At 33.3% G+C, this 25,782-nt stretch overlaps 1 protein-coding gene and 1 long non-coding RNA gene across 7 annotated transcripts in view; one reads left to right on the top strand and one right to left on the bottom strand.

Annotated features, from left to right (window-relative positions):
• The window catches only part of Erbb4 (erb-b2 receptor tyrosine kinase 4), a 1,041,723-nt gene that overhangs the window by 992,924 nt on the left and 23,017 nt on the right, over positions 1–25,782 (top strand). For all 6 annotated transcript variants that reach the window (XM_078017961.1, XM_005331866.4, XM_005331864.4 and 3 more), the window contains 3 exons: positions 877–1,023; positions 3,184–3,281; positions 4,709–4,879. In XM_078017961.1, the coding sequence (XP_077874087.1) occupies positions 877–1,023; positions 3,184–3,281; positions 4,709–4,879 (416 nt within the window). The remainder of the gene's footprint in view (positions 1–876; positions 1,024–3,183; positions 3,282–4,708; positions 4,880–25,782) is intronic.
• LOC144365621 (uncharacterized) overlaps positions 1–25,782 on the bottom strand; it is a 91,365-nt gene that overhangs the window by 56,087 nt on the left and 9,496 nt on the right. The window contains exons 2-3 of the long non-coding RNA XR_013424289.1: positions 22,964–24,800; positions 20,714–20,905 (exon numbers count right to left, since the gene is read on the bottom strand). This is a non-coding gene — a long non-coding RNA (uncharacterized LOC144365621). The remainder of the gene's footprint in view (positions 1–20,713; positions 20,906–22,963; positions 24,801–25,782) is intronic.

Raw genomic sequence — 25,782 nt, 5'->3', positions numbered from 1 at the left:
TTATTGTGCCCACCTATTTACAATTTAAAAATCTTTATCCCTAAGAAAAATGTAACTTTAATTATGTGGTTGCTTATTATATCATAAGAAAGAGTTCTTTAGTATACATATTATTGCCTGAATCAGAATTACTATTGTTATCAAAACAGGTTGTTTGAATGCTTTTAGTATATTTTTTCCAGAGGAATCAGTGTCTACAGTGGCTCAAGAAAGTAATTTCATTATGCAAAGAATAAACTACTCTTGATTACTTTCCATTTTGGGGATGCCTACTTTTTAAGTATTATATCTTACATATGAACTGATCCCTGCATTTTGGTTCTCATGTGATAAATGACTTAATATGCTTTATTCTACTTTTTTTCTTTGTTAGTGAAAAGGTGAGCCACAGTTCTTTACTGTGGCATAAGAAAATTATTCTAAAATCTTTGCTTAACTAACTGTTAAGGCTTTTATAGAAAAGAGCTAAATTTTGAGATTTAAAAATCAATTTCAATTTTTCCTGAAATCATTTTTATTTGATGAGCTGAACACATATTTATACAATAAATAAATTGTATTCTGAACTGTAACATAACATGGGTCAGCAAACATGAGCATTATTTATCAGTAGAAATGGGAATAGATTCTACATTCTGACATCAACTCTAAATCACCTCTACTAGGCATTAACATTAAAAATTCCAAAACAATAATAAGAGAATCAAATTCTCCCACAAAGATTTTAGCACTTAGTAAATGCAGGAATCTGAAGAACCTTCTTCAACTTTCTTTGGATTGACCTTTAGGGAGCATTCTTTTGCCCCTTGACATATTGCTTGTTTGTTTGAATTATGTTGTCAGTATGCTTATGGAAGAATTTTATCTCCAATTTAGGAGTCACTATATGGGAACTGATGACCTTTGGAGGGAAACCCTATGATGGAATTCCAACTCGAGAAATTCCTGATTTATTAGAGAAAGGAGAACGTTTGCCTCAACCTCCCATCTGCACCATTGACGTTTACATGGTCATGGTCAAATGTAAGAGTGTGAAATAATTTCATAGTCATTATCACTGTTCTTAATAAAATAATAGTAGAGAGTATACTAGAGTATAATGTTTCTCTGTATTGGAGAACAGAACACTTGAAAAATCACTGATAGAGCATGTAAACACCTGTTTGCTGTAATTATTAATATACAGTAATATCATGCTTCCCTACTGTGAAGTCAAAGTTAGATGACTCTAACTATTCTTAAATCTTATAATTTTCAGAACTACCTACCATCAAGAAATATAATTAGTTACAACGTGGTTAGTGGTAACATTAATGTTAGTGATCTTTAAGGGAGTATGTCAGACTAAAATTAATGATCTAAACAAAGAAAGCTTGAAACTGATAGTTTAAAAAATGAATTAAATGGAAATAGGTTTGTCAGTTTTTTTAGTCGGAGCAAATTATCCAAGTAGGGTGGGAAGTAGAAGAAATGTCTCTACATTCAGCTAAAATGATTAGGAATGTTTATTTTCATCAACTTGATCATCTGTTTACATCAAACTCTTACTTTTCTTTCCTCTTACTATGCCCCAGACACATATGTATTATAAATGTGTTCTGGAAGTCTAGGCCCTTAATTTAAATAGAATTAGGGAAGTCTCTGGAGTTCCAGACTTAATTTAAGTGAGATTAACAGGAACAGTCTCTCTTGCATAATCTGGGGTTTTCCCCTTTTGAAATACACAGTGTTAGCAAAGGAACCAACTGGTGAAGGTGAATAAGCACCTTATTAATAAGAGACTTTGGACCCAGGTCTACTCAAATTTATATTCATGACATGCATGATGCATTCTGACAGTGAGGCAAGAAATAAAAACTGTTCTTTACAGTTCAGGTCAGCATGCCCTTTTTTCTAAGCACAGTTCTATTTACTCAATATTTAGAGAGGACCACATATCTCACAGTGAAGTTAACCTTTTTTGGCTCTAAGAGTTCCATAAACAACTATTTTTTCATGAACATCTCAGTAATAATAAGCATTTCTTTAAAATGAATATATAGAAAATGTACAGTGTTTGAGTTTTGTTAAGAAAGAAAAAATGGGAGTTCATAACCCACTTGATTCTAATGTATGAAATATGATATGTCAAGAGCTTTGTAATGTTTTGAACAAACAATAAAAAAAAGAAAGAAAAAAAGTAGGTGATATCAATGATACATAAAACGATACCCAAAGAATTCCCAGAACAGGAATAAAAATTGAACCCTAGAATAGGAGAAACAGTTTTTATAGTTTTATTCAATCAAACATGGCTTGGTAAATGTCCAGAGAAGAAAGTATTAAAACATGCAAGCATTATATAATTTGATCCCATAACCAGAATAGGAGATGATTTAGATACTCTGATGAAATGATGTAAAATTAGGCAAAATTTTTACCTTATTAAGCAAACTCTATTGGGAATTTTACCTCCCCCACCCCAGGAATTTTAATACTTTACAAGAGAATCATTTGAAAAAAAAAATCAAGGAAAGCTGATGCTTTTATTCTTGTCATATCATCCTCTAAATAGCATCTAGAAAGATAAGATCCATTTTATCTAGACTCCCATATAAATAATAATGTATACCTTAGAAACTGCTGATAGTATTTTTATGCAGGAAAGGTTAGTACTAAGATAAGCTAATGATTATTGCTGGACAAACATTACCAATATTTTACATTCTTTCTTTTTCCCCACCAGGAAAAAGTGGCACAAAAGTTACTTTCAGTTCCCTTTTCCTCTCTCTGTTCAGTGATCAGTATTGCAACAAATGTTTTCTCTCTTGTCATTCTTGATACAAAATGATAAATTATATTCCAATCACCTCATCTACAATCAACAAAGTTTCAAAAAATTATCTCCACACCCAAAACAACAACAAAAATCTGATTTTCCATAGCTTCTCATAGTTAGTCTGCATTCTGTTTTCTAAGAAGAAAATAAAAATTTTAAATATTTCATCTGATATTTTATAGTATATGACAGTAAATAATGAGTATCAACAAAGTGAGTTCTTTCACTAGCCTCCTTCATTTTTCAGATCATTATTATTAAAACAATATTTTTCACACTTTAGCCTATATTTTCACAAAATTTAAATGTCACTGCTTTTTTCAAATATGGATATGCTGACAATTTTATTGTGTGTAAATTTCCAGGCTGGATGATTGACGCTGATAGTAGACCTAAATTTAAGGAGCTGGCTGCCGAATTTTCAAGGATGGCTCGAGATCCTCAAAGATATCTTGTTATTCAGGTTAGTACACTTGACTTTGTTTTTAAGAATATCCCCCTGGCAAATGCACTGCAAAATATGAAAATCTCAACTTTAGTGCTCCAGACCACTAACATTAATTAAGTGTGTTATACAAAAAAACTTATACAAAAGAACTCTTTACCTGATATCAGATCCACCTCTCAGAGCTTTCCCCTAGTGCTCTAATGAATACTATTGAACAGCCAATTGATTATGATGACCTATATATGTAAAAGGGTCTTATCCTCAGAAAAACCTTCTATCACTCTGCTTTTTATTAGTATTCTGTATAACTCATGTTCATTATTGTATCTTTCCTTTATAGATTCAAAGGATGATGGATTTTTGTTTTAATCAGAGGAAAATGAATCAAAAATTTACAAATAGTAACATTTAGTTTTCTAGAAAAATATCTTACAATATATTTTTATATTTGCAGAAACATGCAGCATCTAAGAAACAACTCAATTCAAATGATTTCATGCACATATGGATTAAATAATAGGCCAAAAGATCATTTTATGTTTAACAACAAACATACTTTTGTAAACTTTAGTTAAGAGCAAATTATCTGGGTAGGGTGGATGGAAAAATAGATTGTATGATTTAAAAAATTCTAATTTATCTATGATATTTTTTCACCCAAAACATAAACAAATAGACCTTTGATACACTGAATTATATTTTCTTATTAAAACTGAGGATCCTTTATTTCCCTATCAATACTCTTACATTAAGATCAAAGTCACCCTTTAAAGTTAATGATGTCTAGTTATTTTCTCCAAAATTAACCTTTATGAACTGATTTTTTATTAAAAAACATACAATATTGAAAAAAAAAAGAAAGAAAGAAGGTGATGAGAAAGGGTTTTTTGACACTATAAAAGGGTTTTGGTGTCTCTCCCATACCCATTGATTCTCTTCGCCATTTGTGCTGTGACTTTGAATGCTACCACTTTGACCAGGTAGCCATCATTCATACCATATAACAAATCACAGAGCTTCTGTATCCTAATAACTGAACAGCATCAAACCAACTACATAAAATTAAGATTGATAAATCGATTGCCCTTTACTATTGATTCTTAAAGTCCAGCCCACCTACCATCTTGACAAAGAACCCTTAGCCTCAGATCTGAAGTGGATTTTGCCTCTCTCAAACATCTATAGCATTCTGTTTTATTCCTTTCTGATGTCATTCATCACATTCTTCTTGTATTAAATTTATTTATCTTATAGTGTCATACCTAAACATACTATAGGCTTCTTTATGGCTGAAATTGGGCCAAAGAATAATCTCCTGAAATGTAGACATGGATTTTTTTAAACAGTTGTTTGGCTCTTACATAAATGTGCTACAGAGACCACATATTTAAAATGAAGAGAAGTATCATGTATTTTATGTGTCTGATGGGCAATTCTTTCAGGGTGATGATCGTATGAAGCTTCCCAGTCCAAATGACAGCAAGTTCTTTCAAAATCTCTTGGATGAAGAGGACTTGGAAGATATGATGGATGCTGAGGAATACCTGGTCCCCCAGGCTTTCAACATCCCTCCCCCCATCTATACTTCCAGAGCAAGAATTGACTCAAATAGGGTAAGAATCAATTACATGCCTGTCTCAGAAGTAAAATCCTATGAACATATTATAAGTGCTAAAATTTCAAAATAACTAGATAGCTAAAATAATTTTGATTTCTAAAGACATACCAGCACCACCAAAGATGTACCATGCTTTCCATATACATAATTAATTTTGGAAGACAAGCATGAATAATCCCAATTGTACTCTGAAATACCTCAAAATTTCAAAAGAAGGAAAGTTTTACTCATGTTACTTAAAATGGATCTTAATTTTTTAAAAGCCAATTCAAATTTATAAAACTATATATGTGTTTAAATAATACAAATTCTTACCAAATACACTGTTTTGTTAATAAAAAATGATATGACTCAATGGTCAAGAAGTAATACTAGTATAACTCTCACTTATTTAGGAAGCATTAAATATTTTCTGTCAAATTGAAATACACAGAAAACTACAATTCTTTGATCTAAATCATCCATATTAGAGGATATCAGAATCATTTCCAAAACAGACTTGAGTTTTGGAAGAAGCTTCTGAAAATAATTTACATGTGTTTCAATATAGCTTCCTCTTTGTATGAATACAATTTTTCTCTAAGGATCATCAAATCCATGTTTGTTCATTTGTTTATTTTTAAAAATTCATTTATCATTCATGCAACATGTATTAAGTGCTTTTGCATAAGAAGCATTAGTACACATTTGAGAGTCAAAGAATTTTGACATAAATTCTGCCTTCAAAGAGGGTCCAGGCTAATTAAAGAGTCACACAGCTACAGAGGTGGAGGACTTCACGATAAATGCTGTAATCAAGTGTTCATTGACCATTATGGAGAATGGAGAAGCAGTAAATTTATTTCTGTAATCAGTGTCTTCCACTGATAACCACATGATGCTTAATTTTTTTTTCTAGGAAGCTACTCATTCTCTTCTCCTCCATCTCAGAACATTATCATAGCTGTAAAACCAAATAGTATCTCATTTTTCTTGACCATAGGCATAAAGAAATTTTTAGCTTGCTGTTAATTCTCTAAAATGAAGTTCTTTGCTTTTTTCATATTGACAGCAATAATAATAAAGTAATGCTTGCTCTTTGTTTACTACTCAACACATAAATGTTAATACTTTTAACATTTACAACAACCATAGGTTCAATTTTTATTACGTCCATCTTACAAATGAGGAAACTTGCCACAGAGAAGTTAGGTGATTTGTCTAGTTTACACAGTTACCCATTAGAAGAGCAGAATTCTATGTAAGCTACTTGCCTGTACTGTACTGTTCTATGGCTTTAAAATGATTGGAATGTCTTTATTTACATGATTTGATTGTTAATTTTGGCTTCAACCCCAGAATCTGGGAGTGGTCTTATTTGAGAAATTCCTCAGTGATTTTCTTATCAAATGTGTACCTCAACCTTTCACCCTCCTGCCTCCATTTAAAAAAGTCTCAATTAATTTTTCTTTTCTATAAAATATATGTTATTGTAGACCAAGCTGAAAATTATATCACATGCCTAATGGAAAACAGATTAGTAAAAGTTTTAAATATTTGATCCACTGGTATATAATGCAAATCACTCTCTAAATAGGTAGGAACATTTTTGAGATATATCAGAGAGACACATTTTCCTTTCTGTACTTTGCAAAATGACCAAATTATTCCCTTGGTTTTATAACTTAAGATGGAAAATTCATTGCTTTTTAATACATTAGTGACATTTTAAGGAAACAGTTTGTGAAAGTGAAATTCTTGAGAACCTGAAATTTTTTTTTATATTTATCAATTTCTAAGTTTTTGTTCATTTTAGTTTATAATGCTCAAAGCCAGGAATTCTTAGTAAATAAGTTTGAGCTACCTGGAGTTAACAATACAAACTAGAAGTCATAGGAGGACTTATTTGACCCTTATCATCTTTTCTTACTCTACATCTTTATTTAAACAAAATTATCTATAAATTTCTTTTTACTTTTTCAGTTCACGGTATAGGAATTGTGCTTAAATATCATTATATTTTTCAGTTACTAAAAATTCTTAGTAGTCATCTATATTGTTCTAATTTTTAATTTCTGGCTTTATGTAATTTTATGGAAAATTCTAATCTATATGAATGTCATTTCCCCTCCTTAATTTTCTAAGTTATGTTATTTTTATACTCAGGATACAATTATTTCAATTTGGGGTTGTGTGGCCAAATTATCTCCTAAAGGAACCTCTTAAATTTTGATCAGTTGTTTCTTAAGCAAGTTTGGTGGATTGAAACTAAATAACAATTCAGTTTTTAAATGTAGACCTGATTGCCCACAGTCTAGAAGCTTTTGGTTATTGTTTTTTCAACTTTGAAATAGACAGTATGATATCTATCTGATGTTAGTGTTATGAAGTGAACTTCTAAAAATCACAGTTTCTGTTAAGTGACAGGCAAATAAATATTACCTTCATTTTACAATCACCCATGTTTTATTTTTTGTCAGTATCATATATCATAAATAATCATACTTTCTTATTAGGTTTTCTACCCATTACCTGTGAAAAACCTGTTGATGTAATCAAAATTGGGCAAGAAAACTATTTCTATTTTGTTGACTGGTCATATGTTCTAATATCAACTAAATTTTAAGTGTGTTTTGATAAGTAATAACTTTAAGGCTATGAGTATATTCAAAATACATTGTTGATATTTGTCCAGAAAGTTGATGAAAGTAATTGCAAATAATACTAGAAAACACCTATTAAAATCATAGCTGATATCATTATCATTAAATATGCTTTTGCTATTACCTTGAACTTTTTGTCAAAATAATATATACTAAACACTTACTCTACCATGATGTAAAAAGGAAAACATGAGGCGCTATTTAATTTTTGCAACCTTTAGTTCTCTGCATCCATAAAGTGGGGATTTAAAAAAATTTTTTAACAGAATGTTGTGAAGATTAACTTTTTAGCATATGTGAGCATAATTGCCCTTTGATGAACCTGTGGGTGATTTTCACTAGTGTGGAAATAAATGAAAATACCTGCCTTCAGCATTGCTATAGCAAGAATCAACTACCATCATTTGCACTTTAGCAGAAGCTAAGAGGCAGAGAAGTAGGAAAGCTTTGTAGGGTTACAGGAAAGGATTCAGGTCTAGAGAAGCTGTAGGCAGGCTAATTAGAAGTGATTGGTTGGAAGTATATATTTGGTTCTCTGTAGTTAGTTCTCTTTAAAAAAATGTTCTAATTAGTTATACATGATAGTAGAATGTATTTGGATATGTTATACAAATAAGGAATATAATTTCTCATTCTTCTATTTGTACATGATGTAGAAGTACACTGGTCATGTAATCATATATGCACATAGTATAGTAATGTCTGATTCATTCTACTATCTTTCCTATTCCCATTCCCTCTCCCTTCCCTTCATTCCCCCTTATCTAATTCAGAGTACTTCTATTCTTCCCTAACCCCTTCCCCTCATTGTGAATTAGCATCTGCATATTAGAGAAAACATTTGGCCCTTGATTTTTGGGGGGGATTGGCTTATTTCACCTAGCATGATAGTCACCAGTTACATCCATTTACCAGCAAATGCCATAATTTCATTCTTCTTTATGGCTGAGTAATATTCCATTGTGTATATGTACCACATTTTCTTTGTCCATTCATCTGTTGAAGGGCACCTAGGTTGGTTCCATAGTTTAGCTATGGTGAATTGAACTGCTCTAAATATTGATGTGGCTGTGTTACTGTAGTATGCTGATTTTAAATCCTTTGGGTATAAACCGAGGAAAGGGATAACTAGGTCAAATGGTGGTTCCATTCTAGTTTTTCTGAGGAATTGCCATAGTGCTTTCCTTGGTGGTTGTATCAATTCGAAGTCCCATCAGCAATGCATCAGTGTACCTTTTCCCACTCATTCTTGCCTACATTTATTGTTGCTTGTATTCTTGATAATTGCCACTCTGATTGATTTGCATTTCTCTAATCACTAGTGATGTTGAACATTTTTTCATATTTTTGTTGACTGGTCATATTTTTTTTTTGGTGAAGTATCTGCTCAGTTCCTTAGTCCATTTATTAATTGGACTATTTGGGTTTTTTTGGTATTAAGTTTTTTGAGCTCTTTGTATATCCTAGAGATTAATGCTCTATCTGAGGGGTAGGTGGGAAAGATTTTCTCCCATTCTATAGGCTCTCTCTTCATGTTCTAGATTTCCTTTCCTGTGAAGAAGCTTTTTAGTTTGATGCCATCCCATTTATTGATTCTTGATTTTATTTCTTGTGTTTTAAGAGTCTTGTTGAGGAATTTGTTTCCTAAGATGATATGGTCGAGAGTTGGGCCTACTTTTTCTTCTATTAGGCGTAGGATTTCTTGTCTAATTCCTAGGTCCTTGATCTACTTCGAGTTAAGTTTTGTGCAAGGTGAGAGATAGGGGTTTAATTTCATGTTGCTACATATGTATTTCCACTTTACCCAGCACCATTTGTTGAAAAGGCTATCTTTTCTCCAATGTATGTTTTTGGCATTTTTGTGCCTAGAATGAGATGGTATTTATGTGGGTTTGTCTCTGTATCTTATATTCTGTACCATTGGCCTACATGTTTATTTGGGTGCCTTTTTGTTACTATAGCTCTGTAGTATAATTTGAGGTCTCATATTGTGATGCATTCAGTTTCACTTTTCTTGCTAAGGATGGCTTTCACTATTCTGGGCCTCTTATTTTTCCAAATGAATTTCATGTCTACTATTTCTGTTTCTATGAAGAATGTCGTTGTGATGTTAATAGGAGATGCATTAAATCTGTACAACACTTTTGATAGTATGTCCATTTGACAATGTTAAATCTGTCTATCCAAGAGCATGAGAGATCTTTCCATCTTATAAAGTCTTATTCTATCTCTTTCTTTTGTGTTTTGTAGTTTTCATCATAGACATCTTTCACATCTTTTGATAGATTGATTCCCAAGTTGTTTATTTTTTTTTTTGAGGCTATTGTGAATGGGGTGGTTTTCCTAATTTATTGTTCAGTAGATTCATCACTGATATATATGAATGCATTGATTTATGGGTATTAATTTTATATCCTGCTACTTTGCTGAGTTCATTTATGAGTTCTACAAGTTTTAAAGTGGAATATATTGGGTCTTTTAAATAGAGAATTATGTTATTGGCAAATAGGGATAGTTTGAGTTCTTCTTTTCCTACTTGTATCCTTTTAATTTCTTTCTTCTATTTAATTGCTCTGGCTAGAGTTTCAAGGACTGTGTTGAATAGAAGTAGTAAAAGAGGGCATTCCTGTGTTGTTCCAGTCTTTAGAGAGAATGCTTTCATTTTTTTCCCATTTATAATGATGCTGGCCTTGGGTTTAGCATAGGTAACTTTTACAATCTTGAGGTATCTCCTACTATCCCTATTTTTTCTACTGTTTTGAACATGAGGGGGTGCTGTATTTTGTTGTATTTTTATGCATCTATTTAAGTAATTATATGATTCTTGTTTTTAAGTCTATTGATATTATAAATTATGTTTATTGATTTATGTATGTAGAACCAACTTTGTGTCCTTGTGATGAACCCCACTTCCTCATGATGTACTATCTTTTTAATATGTTTTCCTATGTAATTTGCCAGTGTTTTTAAAGAATTTTTGCATCTATGTTCACCAGGGATATTTTTCTGAAATTTTCTTTTTTTGTTGTGTCTTTGTCTGGTTTTGGTATCAGGGTGATACTAGCTTCATATAATGAGTTTGGAAGAATTGCCTCTTTTGTATTTCATGGAATAGTTTGAGGAATATTGGTGTTAATTCTTCTTTGAGGTAGTTGTAGAACTTGGCTGAGAATCTGTCTGGTCCTGGGCCTTTCTTAGTTGGTAGGCTTTTGATAGTGTCTTCTATTTCACTGCTTGAAATAGTTCTTTTTAAATGGTATCTATCCTCCTGATTCAGTTTGGGTAGATTACATATCTCTAGAAATTTGTTGATGTCTTCAAGATTTTCTATTTTATTGGAATATAAATTTTCCAAATAGTTTCTGAGTATCATTTGTATTTCAGTAGTGTCCATTGTGATATTTCCTTTTTCATCATGAATTTTAGTAATTTGAGGTTTTTCTTTCTTTTTCTTCATTAGCGTGGCTAAAGGTTTATCAATTTTATTTATTTTTTCAAAGAACCAACTTTTTGTTTTGCCAATTTTTGAATTGTTTCTTTTATTTTAATTTCATTTATTTTGGCTCTGATTTTAATTATATCCTGTCTTCTATTATTTTTGGTGTTGATTTGTTTTTTTTTTTCCTAGGGCTTTGAGGTGTAGTGTTAGGTTATTTGTTTGACTATTTTCTAGTCTTTTAATAAATGAGCTTAATGCAATGAACTTTTCTCTTAGAACTTCCTTCATAGTGCCCCAGAGATTTTGATCTGTTGTATCACTATTCTCATTTACTTCTAATTTTTTTATTTCATTCCTAATTTTTCTGCTCTCCATTGGTCATTCAATGACCTATTATTTATACTTCATACGTTAGAGTAGGGTCTATTTTTAATATTATTGTTTATTTCTAATTTAATTCCATTATGACCTGATAGTATGCAAGGTATTATCTTTATTTTTTTTAATTTGCTAAGAGTTGCTTTCGGGCATAAGATATTGTCTATTTATAGAAGGATCCATGTGCTGATGAGAAGATAGTATATTCAATCATTAATGGATGAAAAGCTCTATACAAGTCTGTTAAGTCTAAATTATTGATTGTATTATTTAGTTCTATAGTTTCTTTGTTTAGTTTTTGTTTGGAGGATCAAGCGAGTGGTGAGAGAGATGTGTTACACTCACCCAGTATTATTGTATAGTGGTGTATTTGATTCTTGAAATTGAGAAGGGTTTGTTTTGATATCAGTAGATGCTCCATTGTTTGGTGCATAAATATTTTTGATTGCTATGTCTTGTTGATGTATTCCTTTAAGCAGTATGAAATGCCCTTTTGTATTCCTTCTTATTAACTTTTGCTTGAAGTCAACTTTATCTGATATGAGGATAGAAACACCTGCTTGTTTTCATGACCCATGTGAGTGGTATATTTTTCCCATTCTTTCATCTTAGTCTGTAGATGTCTTTGCCTATGAGGTGAAGCTCTTGAAGACAGCATACTGTTGATTCTTGTTTTTTAATCTAATCTGTCAATCTATTTCTTTTGATTGATGAGGTTAGGCCATTAATATTCAAGGTTATCCTTGAGATATTATTTGTATTCCCAATCATTTTGATTTATTTCTGGCTTTTAATTTGTATTAGTTTCTCCTTTGATTGGCTATTCCTTCAGTATAGTTCTTCCCTTTGCTGTTTTTTACCCTTTTTATTCATTTCATTTTCATTGACTATTTTGCTGAGAATGTTCTATATAGTAGGCTCTCCAGTTGTGAATTCTTGTAACTTTTGTTTATCATGGAAGGTTTTCATTTCATCTTCTAATTTGAAGCTTAATTCTTGGTTGGCATCCATTTTCTTTCAGAGCTTAGTATATAGCATACCAAGATCTCTTAGCTTTGGGGATCTGGGCTGAAAAATCAGGTGAGATCTAAATTGGTTTCCCCTAAATTATGCCTATTTTCTCTGGCAGTCTTTAAAATTATATCCTTATTCTGTATGTTAGGCATCTTCATAATAATGTTCTTTAACGTGGGTCTGTGGTAATTTTGTATATTTAGGTTCCTATAAGCCTCCTGTATTTGATTTTCCATTTCATTCTTTAGGTTTTATATATTTTTTGATATTATTTCATTGAAAGGATTGTGCATTGCTTTGGTTTGTATCTTAGTGCCTCTATCTATCCCAATAAATCTTAAATTTGGCCTTTTTATGTTATCCCATAGTTCTTGGATGTTCTGTTCATGTCTTTTAATATCTTCTCTGTGTGGTCAACTTTACTTTCAAGATTATATATTTGGCCTTCATTGCCTTTGGTTCTATCTTCCTTAAATGGTCCAGTGTGTTGGTTATGCTTTCCATTGAATTTTTAATGTGTTTTATTGTTTCCTCCATTTTGAGGATTTCTCTGTGATTTCTTTTCAGAATCTTTCTTTACTGAAGTGATCTTTCACCTTTTATCTCTAATTTCACTCCTTACTTACGTCATCCTTTACTTCATTGGAGCAGTTTAACCATGTACATTCTAAACTTCTCTGACAGTTCTTCCACTGTGGCATCATTGGATTCTATTATTAGAGCATCTTGGTTCGTTTGGGGTGATTTGTTCCCTTGTTTCTTCATGCTTGTTTGTGTGTTTACCAATATGCTGTGTGGGTCTGAGGCAGTATAGTTTCTACACTATAGATTAATAGTGTCCCTGAAGCTTTCTAGTACCTTGTCTTTAAGGAGGAGACAAATAATAACAGCAACCAATGCAAACAATATACAACCTTAAACTAAATAACTCTTACTATGATGTTTACGGTTTTGTCACAATAAATAGAAATTATATGTTCAGTTACTGATTACAGTAAAAACAGTAAGTTTGAAAAAAGGGTTTACAATTTCAAATGGTGGACAAAGAGAGAACAGAAGTAGTATAAGGTGTGATGTTTATGATGGAGGAGAGAAGATAGAATTTTTAAAAAGTATAGGAAGACTGATAAAGGGAATAATAGAGATTGTTAGCATGATAATATAAAAACAATCAAGGGAAACAGATAAGTGAGAGGAAATATATATATAAAAAATAAGGATTGAAAAAAAATTAAAATAGAATGAAAAAAGTAAGAATAAAAGAATATAAAACAAAACTGAAATATACTACTCAGACATCCCAGTCTTCAATAAACTATTGATGAAAAAATAATTGTTTTCAAACAAGGTAGAAATGTGAGAGAAAAACAAAAAAAAAAAAAAAAAGAAGAAAAAAATCTCAAAGAAATTGAATAATTGTTTCCTTTGAAGTTCACAAGTTTCTCAGCTTCCCTTCTCAGCAATTAGGTGGGGTTGTCTAAAGTTTGATGCTTGTCCACCCTCAGGGTGGGTGAGGTGGCTAAAGTGAGAGGGTTGATGCTGGAGATGGAACTTCTGGAGGTCAGGTATAGACTTAGGTATGCTCCAGCCTTGTTGATGAATGCCAATTGGTCTGGAGATTTTAAATCCGAGCACCTCCAGAGTCCAGCAATTGCTGGTCCATGTTGGAAGATTGTATCACAGGAATCTCCGTTGCATTTCTTATGATTAGGTACTTCTCTCCCAGCAATCCAGGAAGCAGCTGGATTGGAAGGGGAAGGGGAAGCCAGTGAGTTTCCGAGACCAGTATTACCCTGTATAAGCCTATTAGAGATAGCAAGAGCCACTTCCTTCAAATCTGATTGCAGGTGACCAGATTCCTAGGCTGTATATTATAGATAAGGAGAATTCTTTCCTGGTCAGGTTTTTGTAGGTTGTGGATCAGAGTTTTATTTTTAAAGGAGGTCCAATTATTTTCCCATTGTATATTCAGTCTATCAATAAGTTTTAGGTTCCATTGTGACCTCCTTCTCACTAGATATATTTATTTTAATCAATGCTATCTAATATTTCCAACTAAATTTTCAGTACTATTTAGAAATTTCTCTGTGGATTTTTTTTTTCTGTTAAGATGGATAAAGCTGGTCTTTTTCTTTTGCTTTACCTAGATTTATATTTGTTTGATATAATTAATTATATATAAATGCAACAGCAATGAATAAAAATATCTAATAAGTTGACAGAGTTGAAGATATTTTAGCTCTAATGATATTAGAAAATTTAATTTAATTTAAAAGCGTCAATGTAATTTTGTACAGGAGGGCATGATTTCAATTGTGGAAGTTTCATTTAGTCTTTGTAATGAATAGTGTGAAGAATTAAATGCCACTCCCTTTTAAAACATATCAATTCATAAATATGTACAAATATTTTGTGTCAATTTTTTAAAAAGCATGTATAATCAGGAAACTAGCAGTTATTCAGGCCAGTGGAAGGTAGAGGAACTATAGCTCCTCACATAGATGGAGTGAGTAACCTCTGTGATCTATCATTCCATTTTAACTTTTCTCCACTTCTCTCCAGCCTACTAAGAAATAAATATATTTATAAATTTGCATCTTCCCTGCCTTTTTTGACCCTTCTTTTCCAAGTGGACATATAAGTAAGTTGAAAAATGGACAAAAATGTAGGCAGACATGAAAGATGTAGAAAAATAAATGTGTCTCATATTTCAAAAATTTGAATCAGTTTTTTAACTCTTGAATATAAACTGACTATTTATTATCACTAAGATATCTGATTCTATATACTTTAATTTATACCAATATTACTTTTTTCTCCTACTAAGTCTAATAAATCTAATAAAATTTTTAATAAGTTTACCACACATGATATAATTATCTTCAAGATTTATATGATATTTACCACCCCTCCCCCTTGAAAAAGAAACAAATACAAGCAAGCTCTTGGTCTCCACAGGATATAATAAGCTTATGATATTTTACTAGATTTGCTTCTTAATGATGAATAAAGTACTAGAAATTTAAGCAAAATGATAATGCAGAAGCAAGATGTCATTCTAAAAAGAAACATCTGGAAATATGAGAATTGCAGCTGGGTTTTCCTTTATACTTCAATAAATCAAAATCATGTCCTTTTATTTTATGAAATAATAAAATCATAATATTTACTAAAAATTGTCGAGTGCTTACTATAACCCAGGTATTTTACTGAGTGCTTTAGCTTAATTTTATCACCTTTATTTTACATTGTCTTATGAGGTATGTATTAATGTTAGTCTCATTTTGAGAGTTCAGAAAACTGAACAATGGAAAGTTTAAATAGTTTGCAAATGAGGAAAAGCAGACCTAGACACTGAATTCAGATTTCAATAATCCCACAGTGATACTTCTAAAGTAATAAAGTGTCTTAGGGTGGTTACTTATTTTTTACTTGCGGTTAAATTCCTACTACTGATGGACCTAGCATGTTCATTCACAAAATGATAACATGGATAAAAGAGACTGAATGGGAAGTCCAGAATCTCAGATTTTATAACCAACTCAGCAATACTTAAGACTCCATCCTATTTCTTAATCAGGCAGTTTCTTCAGTGATAAGATTAAACTAGATTATCTATAAGCTCCTTCCAAGTTTTAAACTACCTTATCATAGAATGAATTTATAATTATTGTACTTTGTGCATTTAAGTATGTTTCCTTCTAAGGATTATTTAATTAGGAAGTGACCAAAAGCATTTTAGGTTACCTCTATACACAACTCTTTTCTTTATGTGAAAGTACTATAGACAAAGGTTCAGAGAACATCTCAGACCTAGAAAATACAGTGCAAGAATGTTGTGATGATATAACAAGTTGATTCTAGTTGTAATTTATCAAGGATCAGTATCAAGTTTAACAACAGCTACTACTTTTGTTCTCAAGATATTGATTTTTACATTTGGTCCAAAATATGTCAAGGTTTTTTACATTTTGTCCTCGACATGATGTGTGTGTGTGTGTGTGTGTGTGTGTGTGTGTGTGTGTGTGTGGAGAATGGATTTAATTCCCAAATATAGCATTTATGTTGTGCCAAAGAAAGATAATAGTAGAGAATATTCACAGTGTGTGATCATTTATTGGCACCAATTCTTTCTTAATTTCCTTTTTTGTTCACATTCTTTAGAATATACTTTCCTACTATTTTCCTCCATGGGACAAACTTGAATGATAAATGTTTTATTAGGTCTCTCTTTATATGATGTATAATCCTATTGTCACTAACACCCGAATGATTTTTGAACACTTATCCTAGGAAATGCGTTGGTCATTCCAGTTGACCAGTCACTGCAATTTATTTTCCTCTGCTCTCCAGCTCACAGGCACATAACTGCCCAGAGCTGCAGGCTCAATCTCAAAGTTGATCTCTTTCAAAATACACATCATGTTGGTGCTTCCTGTTTTACTCTGGAAGCGTGTTGATGATTTATTTCAACAAAAATCTATGTGTCATCGATTTTTCTCTGTTTAGAATAAGATCATAACATCAAATCACATTTATTTATTCTTCTGAATTCTTGGAAATTACAAAGAAATCAAAATCTTTTGATCTCTGATTTTCTCCTAACCAGATATTAGAACTTCTCACTCTTGAATTTGGGGAATTAGGAGAGGTTGGTAGCAAACTTTTTAAAAATTAAAAAAAAAATTTAAAAAATCCATTAATTCTTGTATGTAAGTTCCCACAGTAACATTCACACAGAAATGACACGCTCTCCTTACCATACAAGAACGTAATTGTCTTCTCTCTAATCTGCCACTCCTTATTCTTTCTTTCCCCAAACATGAATGTTCTTCTCTGAACAGTTGTTTCAATTAATTCTTCTCTCAATAGAAATAATACCAGTGTGACTGCTCTTTGGCCCTGGCATATCCATGAATTCAGTGTAGTGATTTTCATCACTGAGATGCGCCATTATATTATAAGGTAGATACATAAATCATTGTGTACTCCTGCGTATCAGGGCCAAAAAGGGCCATTAAACACTTTCTAGTGTTAATTCTCTCATTTTGTAAATGTGCAAACTGATACTGGAAAAGTCAAAATGTAAAGCCCTGTGTCCTTGTGCTTCTGAGAGAGGCAAGAGGACTGTTCCAACCCCTCAAGGCTTGGCCCCTGGGGTCTGTTCCTCTATAGGTTCTGTCAATGTGTTCTCATTGGTCAATACCATGGAAATCTTGATTTTTGACTTAGAGTCTAATGAGATTTAGTACCAAGTGGTTTAAAAGGCTCCCACTGGGAGTGCAACTAGAAGCTCGAGCCCCTGCTGCTATTTTGCCTCCCCTGTTTTGCTTCTGAGAGACTCCCTGTCATCAAGATGAGTTAATGGTTTAGGAAGATCAAATGGAATTGATAGAGCCAAAAATCAAAGGAAAAAAGGAGGGAGAATAGTGTCTGTATTTGGCCCCATTAATTACAGACTTGAAGATAAAATGATCCTTACAAGATTAACAAATGTTTCAAAAATTTCAAACACAAAGCTAAATATAGCTACTATTTATTGATCACATATTTATGTGTCAAGCTCTGCTCTGAGAGTTTGTTGTAACAAGGGCAAGTGCAAAGCATCGCTCTTGCCATGACACACAGAAAATGAAATTTAGAGAGGAAGGAAAGCATCTTGCTGAGTTTCTAGCTCCTATGGGGAACAGTTAGATTTGAACCAAGATCTGTCTTGCCTCTAGCCTATCCTCCTAACTTCTTTTAGTACATCCTTCATTTAGTAAAAGAAAAGTGATAATCAATATATAACTATTCATTGTTAGTAATTAAACAAAATGTAAGTGTACAACTAATAATTACTGAAGTGAAATTTGTTGAGAGATAGTTGGGTCAGTTGTGATATTGCATACCTATGCTCCCAGCGACTCTGGAGGCTGAGGCAGGAAGATCACAAACTCAAGGCCAGCCTCAGCAACTTAGTTAGACCCTGTCTCAAAATAAAAAATAAAATGAGCTTGGGATGGAGCTTAGTGGTAAAGTGCCCCTGACTTCAATTCCCAGTACAAAAAAAAAAAAAAAAAGTAGTTGTAGATCTTTGGTTTCTTTTTAGTTTTGGGAAAAATGTCTGTGAAACTTTTTTTTTTTTTTTTTTTACTCTAGCCTACAAAGTCATATTCTGAAACATGCTCTCACTTTTCCTCATTACCAAAATTTGCTATAGGAGGCAATATGATTGTTAACACCAGAGAATCACCTTCATCTGTAACTTTCACAAAGTAAGTGATAGCTCAGTGCTGGATTTAAAAGTAACAAAGCACTTTTTCATAGGTAGCATTTTATGTGTATAATGGAATCTCCATCATGCCATAGCTGAAATTCCTGACCTGTTAAATGACTTGGGATAAATTGGTGATAAATTTGGTCATTAAGGACCAAACCAACATCAGGTCTTGTGACCCCAAACAAAGAGACCTACCTATGACATAACAATTCACCTAAGGATGCTCTACACAATTGTCCTTGCTGGTAACTTCTTACCAGTACTGGGTTTGGAACCTGCCAAGCCCAATCCTACAGCATTAAGACAACCTGTGCCTATGAGCACTGCTTATGGAGGGCAAGTCTGACATTAAAGAACATTTCAGAGGTCTTTATGTCATTATCTTACACTTGAGCAATTGTCAGTAGCACAAGAAGCCTCTTTGAACAATCAGAAGAGCCTCTTTCCTTTTTTTTTTTTTTTTTTTTTGTTAAATAGTGCGAAAGGAAAATCAGAGCTAGAAAGGAAACAAAGAGGAGGGAGGGACAACTAAAGAGGACACATAAATTCTGAATGTTAATGAATGTTTTATCTAAATCACTTACATGGTTATTTTTTAGTATCATTGCCACAAGATTTGCAGCTCTGCTGTAAATGATTGGACAAACCTCATCAAGAAACCTATTCTTTACTGTGCAAGACCTAGTGAGCACAATTGTGAGTTTCTTCCCTGTTCACATAATAGAATTGGGACATTATCATCAACTTTCTATTCAGATTTTCAGGAGGTTATTTAATTTATGTATGTATTTATTTATTTATTTTACAAATATATCTTTGTCTGCCAGAGCTCCCTGTTCTGGCTAGCTTGCTCTGCTGATTGCTTCGGCAAAGGCTTGGGAGAGAGTTGCTCCGTTCCATTCTCAATAAGGATTGATGGCATTTTGAGAGGTTCAGAATATCCTTTGATTGCCCCAAGAAACAGAACTGAGAAGATGGCTGTGGATCGTAGGGGGTGGGCTTGTTCATCAGCTTTTCTTTGTGCACTCTGTACTTAAGGTACCCTAATCACAAGCATCTTATGTTTCAGCCCCTTTCCTCACTCACCTTCCCAAAGGAAAAGTTCCTTTCTCAGTTCGGAACTCTGACATACCAGAGTGTTCTAAAGAGAGGCTAATTTGTACTCTGCGGTTTTCACTCAGACATTGTAAATGAATGGCAGTGGACCAGCCCCTTGTGACACTTGAGCAAAAGCTGAATTGAGAGATGGATCGACCACCAGGGAACAATTCCAAATACTGTGACTATATCTCTTCTGCAAAAATGTTCCACATTGTGATGAGATAAGTACTGCAAATCAGAGAGGGAATGAAAGTGGAAGTTTAATCCACAACCAATTTGGTTTGCTTTTTCCAACAATAATCATAGAAATTGTTTAGTAACATCCATACTTAATTGTTTTCTTTCTCTAGAAGAAAAAAAAATGTTTAAAATGCTTAGAATTTTGGAGATGTTAAGATGTACATAATTCACATTTATTTGGAGCCTCTTTTTATTGAGAATGAGGTACTAAGGTTATGTGCTAGAACAGGCTATTGAATGTTACTTGGTTGAAATGAATAAGAGTAAATAACAAGTGATGCCTATTATTCTTTATGTTGTGCCACATCTCATATTAAGAATCTAATATTTATTAGTTGATTCAACCTCATGAAAACTCTGAGTTTGATTTTTAGTATTTTTTACCATTTAAAAAATTATTTAACTCTTTACTAGTTTTGCTCTTACCTATTTACTATATATTTTTCCTTTTGTATGTGAAGAAGCTGAGGCATAGCTATAAGAGGGTAGGCCCCAGGGCCTGTGCCTCAGGTCCCTAGGGGCTGTGCACCACTTTAGTGATGGGTTGGCTTTCACTCTGCCTCTGCTGTTTTATCGTTGCTATAAATTCAGTGCTTGGTGATTTAAAGAGGGTGCATCAGTAAGAATTCTTACTCATTGAACCTTTTAATCATCAGATTCCTCCTGAATGTCAGTTTTGATCTTTAAGGGGTTATCTGAATGATCTTATTAGCAGAAGCTTATCCAATAATTCTGACAGAAATTTCCACTTACCGCTGTTATATAATGACTAATTCAGGCAAGTCACAGAACCCATCTCTTCATTCAATCCTGTATTCACTCATCAAACATTTATTTAGGGGCTGGGGATGTGGCTCAAGTGGTAGCGCGCTCGCCTGGCATGCGTGCGGCCCGGGTTCGATCCTCAGCACCACATACAAACAAAGATGTTGTGTCCGCCGAGAACTAAAAAAAAATAAATAAATATTTTTTTAAAAAAAACATTTATTTAGATATCAACTATATATCAAATCTAAAATGATTGCTATGATCAGAGAAGATACAGCAGAAAGTCTGATGTAAGTGATGGATAAAAGATAGAATTAATGGAATATCAATAACAGATAAAGTAGAGTGGTACAGAGAGAGGTCAAGATTCACACCAAGTGTTTAAATTATACTTCTGGGAAGATATTAGCATTATGATTAGTGTGCAAAAATAGAAGAGTAGAATAAGGATATAGAATTAATATTTGGGTGTATAAGTAGATGTCATTAGTCGGGATATGTATCTAGAAATCAGGTGAAGTTGGTTGCAATTGTAAGCCATTATGGTTCTTGATTCCTGATGCACTTATTGCTAGTTTATTGAAAGTAGTTTCCATAGAATGCAGAACTAGTAAAGAGAATATAGTTGGTTGAGGAGCAAAGGCAGGAATGTGAATTCCTTTGAAAAGTACTTCCATGCTAAGGGAAGAAAGAAGCCAGAAAATAAACTGGGGGAGGAAGGTGGGTCAGAGGAAATCTCCTAGAATAACAGACATCTGAATATTCTTAGAGGAGAGTGAGCTAATGAAACCATGAAGATGAATGAAAATAGTAAGAAAAGTAAGAAAGTAAACAGGGAAAGTCCAGAAGGAGTTAGAGGAATAGAAAAATGGATATATTTTCAGAAAAGTTCATCTTAACTCAGGAAGTAATGTTGGCATGAGGATATTTGAAAATGAGGTTTTAACCCATGTCAGATGGGAGCTGCTTCTCTGTTCTTCAAGCAATTTTTTTTTTTCTGTGTGTGATTTTTATTTTCTTTGCTTTGGTCTATACAAAAACAAGCAATAACCAAAAACATAAAGTGATAATCATACAACTCTCGGCTGGGACCCCTGCCACCCTCCCATACCCATGTGCAAGGGATGGTAGGGGAGACTGAAACAGGAAAGGAAGAGAAAGCCCCTCACCGCCCACCAGAGGATCAGCAAGAGCACTTTTGGGGGTCAGCTGGGGCAGTGGGGGAAGGTAAAATTTATTGACCCTAAGATTTACAGATAGAAAGATATTCAAAGAGTTTTCTCAGTTTTTCATTTAATTCATTGGGGAAAGAGTGCTTATGGAGGCAATTATATAAAGTGGCACTTTATATAGCTTATTTAGTTTATTTTAGTACACCAGGGGATCAGAGGCCCAACTACCTGTATTTAAATCCTGGCTCTACTACAGACTAGTTGTGTAAACTTGGCCACTTAGCCACTCAGTTGATTCTTCTCCCATAAATGGATAAAAATAATAAACGCCATGCCTGTGTGTAAGGAGTCTGTGCAGCCATGTAGCTAAGACACCAAACCAAAAGTCCATCACACTAGTACTCCTCCCAGATCTTCCTCCTGTGGTGCCGTGGCCTGCACAGCTTTGACTCCCTCCCTTCTTTGGATTCCACAGCTCAATCTCTCTTGTTTTGTTGTTTCTCTATGACAATAAATAATTCACACCAAGACTTGATTGATGGGTGGATTGGTGTGATTGAAAACACAACTGGTGGGCTTGACTGAAGGGTCACTATATAGAGGGTGCAGTCTTCTGCCATCTATCTTCTCTCTCCACTCTCTGCCCCTCCCAGCTGTGTTTCCTCCCATATCCAAAATCTCCTTCCTCTCCTATGTGGTATGAAGTTCTTTCTCATCTGAAGAGAGAGGGCAATTCTTCTCTCAACTGATTCACTAACTACTCAAACCCTTAACCAAAATGTTTTTAAAAAGATTAAGCCAAGTCAGTTTTCTCTTAAGAGATATTTTAGTCCAGTTGTAATAACAAGTTTTCTATTTTGTTATAACATATAGATTAAATTGAGAAGCACTGAAGGGCACGTAACCTATTTTATTGTATCTTGTTATATAGAGAGCAAGGATATTGATTGAGAAACAGGAGGGTAGGCATGGCGTAGAAAAATACTGGCTAAGGCTTAGAGAACCTGCTACAGGAAAACATATAAACAAAGACTAATAAGGGACCAACAAATGTAAAACTCACCACATATGGAAAGTATGGTTGCTTAGATGCACCACTCTGCTTGAATGCATGATTTTTCATTACCACCAAGGGAACTATGAGCAACAAAATAGATAGATAGATAGATAGAGAGAGAGAGAGAGAGAGAGAGAGAGAGAGAGAGAGAGAGAGAGAGAGAGAGAGAGCACTGTTCAATGAGGACAAAATATTCACCCCAAAGGTCTGCCCCCAATGACCCACCTCCTGCAGCCATACCCTACCTGCTTTCAGTTACCACTTAGTCCCTACTAGGGGATTAATTCACTGATTAGGTTAAGGCTCTCATAACCCAATCATTTCACTTTAAACCTTCTCTCATTGTCTCACACATGAGCTTTTGAGGGGACACCACGTATTTAAATCATAACAGACCTTTTATTTATTGTTCTTCCTTCCTCCCTTCTGGAGGAGGACAGTCCTTTTTAAAATTTTATTTGTGAGCTGATAAACATTTTATGAGTTTTCACCTGACCGTGTGCTTGGAATGAGTTTACAACTTGTTTTTGCTCTTCTCTTGACCAGAATTTCCAAGCAGGAGAATATGAAGGCATTTCAAAGCAAATAATTCACAGCCTGAGCTTGTGTCAAGCTCCCTCAGAAATATCTTCTCCTCCTGCATAATTGACATTCAATATGCTTTTGAATGGCAACCTGTGGTCCAGGAATCCTGGAAGGGTGGCCAGTGTGCTAATATTACTTGTACTTATTTTCACTTGAGCCTTTGGTTGCCTTTCAATGAGTATTTCAGAGATTAGTACTAAGAATGACCAAAATGTGCTCTTCTTGATGATTGTTTTTGGTAAGGAGATATAAATATAAATTTATTCACCCAAATCTCAACTACTAGGTATCCTTTTCCTATTTAAATTAGAGTCAATTAGAGAGAGATTGAAGGCACAATACTGATATAACTGGTTGTTTATCTATTTAAGCAGCTTGTTATCCTAAAATATGGCAATAATGAAGTAGATACAGTTTCTAAAATCTAAGATGCATTTATAGATGACAAAAGCAATAAAGATTCCTAAGGGAGCCTGAGATCCCTATCATTTAAGACATGACAAGAAAAATATTTGCTTTCTCCTTTGAGATTATATTCTCAAAGACCAATTATTAGCGTTTCCTTTGCCTGAACATACCTTAGCTTAATTTCCTTAGACATAATCAATAATAATTGTGCTAGTAATATAATAAAGGTCTTGGTGGCCTGGGAAATAAAGTATGAGCTTTACTCATCTAATACTTTTTTAAAAGTTTACTTGGTGGTCATTGATAGAAAGGCCAGTATATAAATTATGTGAGAAAGTCTAATCTATTTTATTTAATTTTTTTTTTTGTCAACTCCATATCATTTATCAAAGTACTTTCTGGTTGTCAGTCTAAGCACTTTTCTTTTACTTGACTACTTTCCAAGATGTGGACTTTTAAAAAAAGATTTACTGTGTTTTAAAAATGTATCAGATCTCAGTTTATGAAAGATGACACACAGAGAGAGGTTCTGTTTCTAGCACACAAGGTACAGGAGTTCAAACATTCCCTCCATGACGAGGTAGCTCTCCTCATGTGTCAGTTTTCCCTGAAAAGATCGGCAATCACAGGGAGGAAAGAATTTAATCTGAGCTCGTGTTCAGCACGGAGGACTTCTTTTTGGCCTGTTGACAATTCCTCAGCGTGAATTCTGAGACATATCTTATTAGAAGTCTGTCGGGACGCTTTCAAGTGTTCAGTAGAAGTGATTCAAGGAAATCAAGGCCAACACACTCTGCCGAAATGCGAATTTCCAATGTTTGTGTTCCATTGACTCTCTTGCCCTCACCGTCTAAAGAAAACACAAGTAATAAAGATTTTATTTCAGATTATTATTGTCTCTACTGGTAGGTCATTCCATTAATTTGTTTTAGTTGGTCAAGGATTTTATTATTGTGAGAGGTATATAATATAGATCTTTCTGTAACCCAGTGTTGAAAGAGTTGAAGGAATCTTGCTTTCATTTACTGCTGCACTAAGAAAAGTCTCACATTTTTAACTTTCAAAGGAATATTTTTAAATACTGTGAATGATGAGTGAATCAATATACATTCAAACAAAACTTGTGAATTTCTCAGTATTTTATTTAGATAATAACCCTGATCATTTTTTAGGAGTTATTTCAAGTAAAATTTGTGTTAAAAAATTTAAAAATTTTTTAAAAAAGTCCCTGCCATCACATAGATAATTATGTAGCTCTATAAATATTTTATTCTGGCATACAAGAAATGTATGCTTACTTGGTATACAGCATTTAATTTTTTTTTGATGTGTGTATATGATATTTAGAACACTCAGCTATTATTTTCTTTTACTTAAGAAAAATGTTGCAAATTCATATGAAGCATTATTTGAAGTTATTTAAGATAAACATGAACTTATGAAAACCCAAAACATGCAGAATGGGCATTATAATGTGACAGGTAAGGACACTAAGCTTCAAGGTTCATTTGTGGTGAAAAAGGTTTTCTCAAATCTAGCTTTCTTCTCCTGCAGTTATGATGCTTCCTAGGGACACAGACTCTGTAATGTTGATTTAGAGTCTCATTGACTTATAACTTTGGTATTCTATGCTATTTAGTCATGCTTATGCTAGAAAAATTTTTCCAAATATTTAAAATATAAAATATGAACCATAATGTGGAAATGTAAGTGTGTGAGATATACCACTTTTAGAGGAAGGATATTTTGCATCTGCTTATCAAGTCTGTCTTTCCTGTTGTTCTCAGTGAAAAATTCCTATTCTTCGGGGATAAAGTTAAAGCATGAGGTTC

The sequence above is a fragment of the Ictidomys tridecemlineatus genome, chromosome 7 (genome assembly GCF_052094955.1).
Source record: "Ictidomys tridecemlineatus isolate mIctTri1 chromosome 7, mIctTri1.hap1, whole genome shotgun sequence".
In the NCBI taxonomy this organism is placed as follows: domain Eukaryota; kingdom Metazoa; phylum Chordata; class Mammalia; order Rodentia; family Sciuridae; genus Ictidomys; species Ictidomys tridecemlineatus.
This window is presented reverse-complemented; position numbering and strand designations above follow the sequence as displayed.